The sequence below is a fragment of the Colossoma macropomum genome, unplaced genomic scaffold (genome assembly GCF_904425465.1).
Source record: "Colossoma macropomum unplaced genomic scaffold, Colossoma_macropomum, whole genome shotgun sequence".
In the NCBI taxonomy this organism is placed as follows: domain Eukaryota; kingdom Metazoa; phylum Chordata; class Actinopteri; order Characiformes; family Serrasalmidae; genus Colossoma; species Colossoma macropomum.
In genome coordinates this window covers 7093029-7096840 of record NW_023494786.1, presented here as the reverse complement: position 1 = coordinate 7096840, position 3812 = coordinate 7093029, and the positions used below count along the sequence as shown (strand labels likewise).

The following is a 3812-nucleotide window of genomic DNA, read 5'->3' as shown; positions in this document are numbered from 1 at the left end:
AAGCTCTTCTAAATCTTATGTGAATATGTTGTACTACCAAATGATTACTGCACAAAGGTTAACTCCCCCCACCATCCAATTATAGCACATACACAGTAAACACAGTAAATCCCTCATGTTGACAATTACATATTAAAATCAGACTGGTCAGACACGGTATATCTATAAATACCATGCCCAGAGTCTCTCTATCATTTGGCTCCAGTATTACCACAGGTAGATATATCACTAGAGATGTGACTTCTGATGAAATTTTTACATTTTTTATCATTGCTGTGACAACACAAATGTAAAGTTATATACTTTTGGCAGCAGGAGATGTATTTTTTAAAATTAATTTATATTATATATTTTATATATATATTTATATATTAATTATGCAACACTCAAGTCCTGTATGGTTACAATTATTGGCAGGTTAACTTTAGCAAGTTTTCATTGACTTTTGTTTTTAATGTCTGTTAAATTGTCACGCTGCTGTTTTGAAACTTTTTTCTCCTAGATATGTGCACAGCAGATTGTAATAACACTCAGAATGAAAGCAGCAGCCTTCACCAGTTGCAGCTGGTCAGTTCTATCTCACTGAGGAAGGACTTATCATTGGCCATAACCCAGATTTTTGTGTGGCCTTTTGTCTACATAAGCATCCTCATGCTTTTCACTTTCTACAGAAAACAGGCTTTTAGAACTGAAACACGTTACATATTGTTTGCCAACACCTTACTGGCTGATGTGGTTTTTCTTATACTGACAGATTTTGTGGTCATTCTCTCATATGGCTCTGTGTTGATGCCTATGGCATTCTGTATTCCATTTTGCATGCTCATGGAGACAGTCTCAATATGCACACCGCTAACCATCACTGCAATGTGTGTGGAGCGCTATGTGGCCATCTGCATGCCACTGAGACATAGTGCTATCTCCACCACTAGCAGAACTCTTACTGCTATCCTTATCATCTGGATCATAAGCTACATTAAGCCATTTGTGGATTTATTTATCCTTGTTGCAACTGTTTCACAAGAATATTTTTTAGAGCCTACCTTCTGTTATTACGAGATCATGACACCAGAGCAATGGCACCGCACAGTGAGGGGTATAATGTATCTTAGTGATTTTATTATAATTTTACTCACTGAGTTCTTTTGCTATTTGATGATTGTGCTTGCTGTCCGGACAGCCACTGTTGACAAGAAGTCAGCAGGCAAAGGTCTGCGTACCATCTCACTACATATGTTTCAGCTTATCCTGTGTACTCTTGAGATTATTTATCCCTACATTGAAACTGTAATTATAGAGCTAGATATACTTTTATATCTGTCAATCCGCTCTTTCAACTTTATTACATTCAGTGTCATCGCTAGGGCAGTCAGTCCACTTGTCTATGGCATAAGAGATGAAAAATTTTATGCTGCCCTGCTATACGACATCAAATGTAGACAAAATCATATCTCATCTGAAACCAGAGGACCAATCACATAAGTTTCCTGTGTAAACAATGTACTTGTACTACTTTGAGACACTAATACTTGTTAAATGCCTTTTAAATGGCTGCTTAGATACTTAATTTGTATATACCTACAGTCTTGTTTGCATCATGTAGTAATACTGAAAATTAAACTGAACTTTTAGAGTGGCTTCATGTTAGTTAATGAATCAGAATGCTTAAGTACAACGTCATTTTTTAAAGGATCCCTATCATACATTTGTTTGCTAATGAACTGTTTCTGTCTCTGTTATATTTGATATTTCAGAATAAAATATGCCATACATTATTTGTATACCCTCTTACAATGACAACATAAGAAATGAAGAAAATACTAGTACTGTCCTCATTTATTCTTTTGAAAAGATTAAGCGCATGGGCAGTTGTTTATAGAATGTTTGTTTTTTGTTTTAAAAAATGTCATGAGGTATGAAAGCTTATGTAATGTGATGACTAAAAGTGTGTGGGTTCCTAAGACAGAAAAGCCTTGTGATAGTATCTGTTATTAATCTTCAGCCTGTGAAACAAAGTTATCTTTGTTATTGTTTTCGAGAAAAGTCTGCATACTTAAATGCTTCAAGTATAAGATGCTTTACGTAAGGGGTGTCCAATCTTATCAACAAAGGTCTAGTGTGGCTGCATGTTTTCATTCTGGACAAACAGGAACACATGCGACCATCTGAGATCATGCGATCAATTTCGATCAAAGACCAAGTTATTTAACATAATCAGATGTTCTGCAGTTTGTTTGGAATAAAAAACTACTGCCACACCGTCCCTTTGTGGATAAGACTGGACAGCCCTGCCTTTCATTGAATGGCATGAGTCACTGATAGTACTTGTAGTTACATAACTAATGTTATAATGGACAAACATAAGATGTTATAAAGGCCATAAAACTATGTTATTGTAAAGAGTCTTAACCTTATTAAACTGACAATGATGATAAAGATGATGATGATAATGGTGATAATGACAGGTTATATAACATACAGATGGGTGACGAATTAAATTAAAGCCTAAATAAATGAGTGGAGAGACACAACAAGTGCAGATGCTCGGTGGCTTGTACAAAAATGCTGCGCAAGCCCAGTTGAACTTTTGGATCAAAATTGCAAGAGAAAAAGATCTATAGCAGTGGTCCCAAAGTGTGGTACATGTGCCCCCAGAGGTATGCCAGATAATGTTGTGGTTACACAAAAAACAATGTCATCTATCAAGGTGGCAAACCACTGGTTAGAGGAACTCAAACAAACATTATCATTTTTAACAGGTTATTTTATGATTCAAGAAACTCTCAAACACATACTACATGTTTTTTGATGTTCTACAGTGACAGAATGACTATAAATAGATGACACTCTTTGGCTGCACAGTTCAAGGTCAGCATAGCTCATGTCAAAGTTAAAAAAAGAATAAAACTTTCACTGTGTCACACCGCATAGCTTTGCATGATTCCATTAAGAGAAAGGATAGAACGGATGCAAAACCTCGTTGCTCTGATAATGTGAAAGTGCCTTTAATCTCTGTTTCAATTAACAAAATTAGACGTTGATTTTTTGTTTGATACTTGCGCCAAAATATCTGTCTTATCTTCAACACTGGCAAATACATTAAAAATATTTTTGTCAAAAGAAGAAAGTTTAGCTTCTGGAGTTACTGGTCAGACTCAGTTACACCTGTCTGAACCATTAGAAATACAATATTATTTTTAATATACTGCGTCCAGACCACTGTATTTTCTCTGTAATTGATATGGCAAATGGATTTTGGTCAGTACCTTTGCATAAAGATTATCAACAATGGCTAGCTTTTATTGTAAGTTCCTAACAATAACAGTGGGCGAGATTGCCACAAGGCTTACATAATTCACCTACTATTTATCATCAAAGCCTACATAAACAGTTAGCCTCATCTGAAGCGGCAACAATGACTAGTACAGTTCTACAATATATAGATGGCATATTGATAGCTTCCTCAAATGCAGAGGAACATGAATGTGACTTTTTAGCTTTGTTAGATTACTTGCATTCGGTAGAACAAAAACCTTCTTTTAAAAAGGCCCAGGTTAATCAGTCCTCTGTTCAGTATTTAGGAAAGCTGGTTTCACAGGCTCAGAAGTCAATTTTGCCTGACCGGTGTGCCACGGTACAGACTATTTCACCCCCTGTCAAGTTAGAGCAACTACAATCTTTTCTGGGATTGCGCAATTACTGTCAGCCTTGGATTGAAGATTATGCAAAAACTGCTCAACCGCTATTCGATCTAACTAAAGCAGGAATTCAGAAGCCTTTTCAGCAGAGTTTCAGCTAAATGATGATCATTT

The 3812-nt window shown here is 36.0% G+C and overlaps 1 protein-coding gene across 1 annotated transcript; it reads left to right on the top strand.

Annotated features, from left to right (window-relative positions):
- Positions 1-1482, top strand: LOC118797415 (odorant receptor 131-2-like). Its single transcript, XM_036556765.1, has one exon. It carries the CDS (start codon positions 505-507, stop codon positions 1480-1482), a length of 978 nt encoding a protein of 325 aa, XP_036412658.1. The 5' UTR covers positions 1-504.
- The last annotated feature ends 2330 nt before the right edge of the window (positions 1483-3812 follow it).

Excerpts from the sequence above, each read along its gene's own strand:
- LOC118797415 (XM_036556765.1), top strand. The coding sequence starts at position 505 with ATGTGCACAGCAGATTGTAATAACACTCAGAATGAAAGCAGCAGCCTT.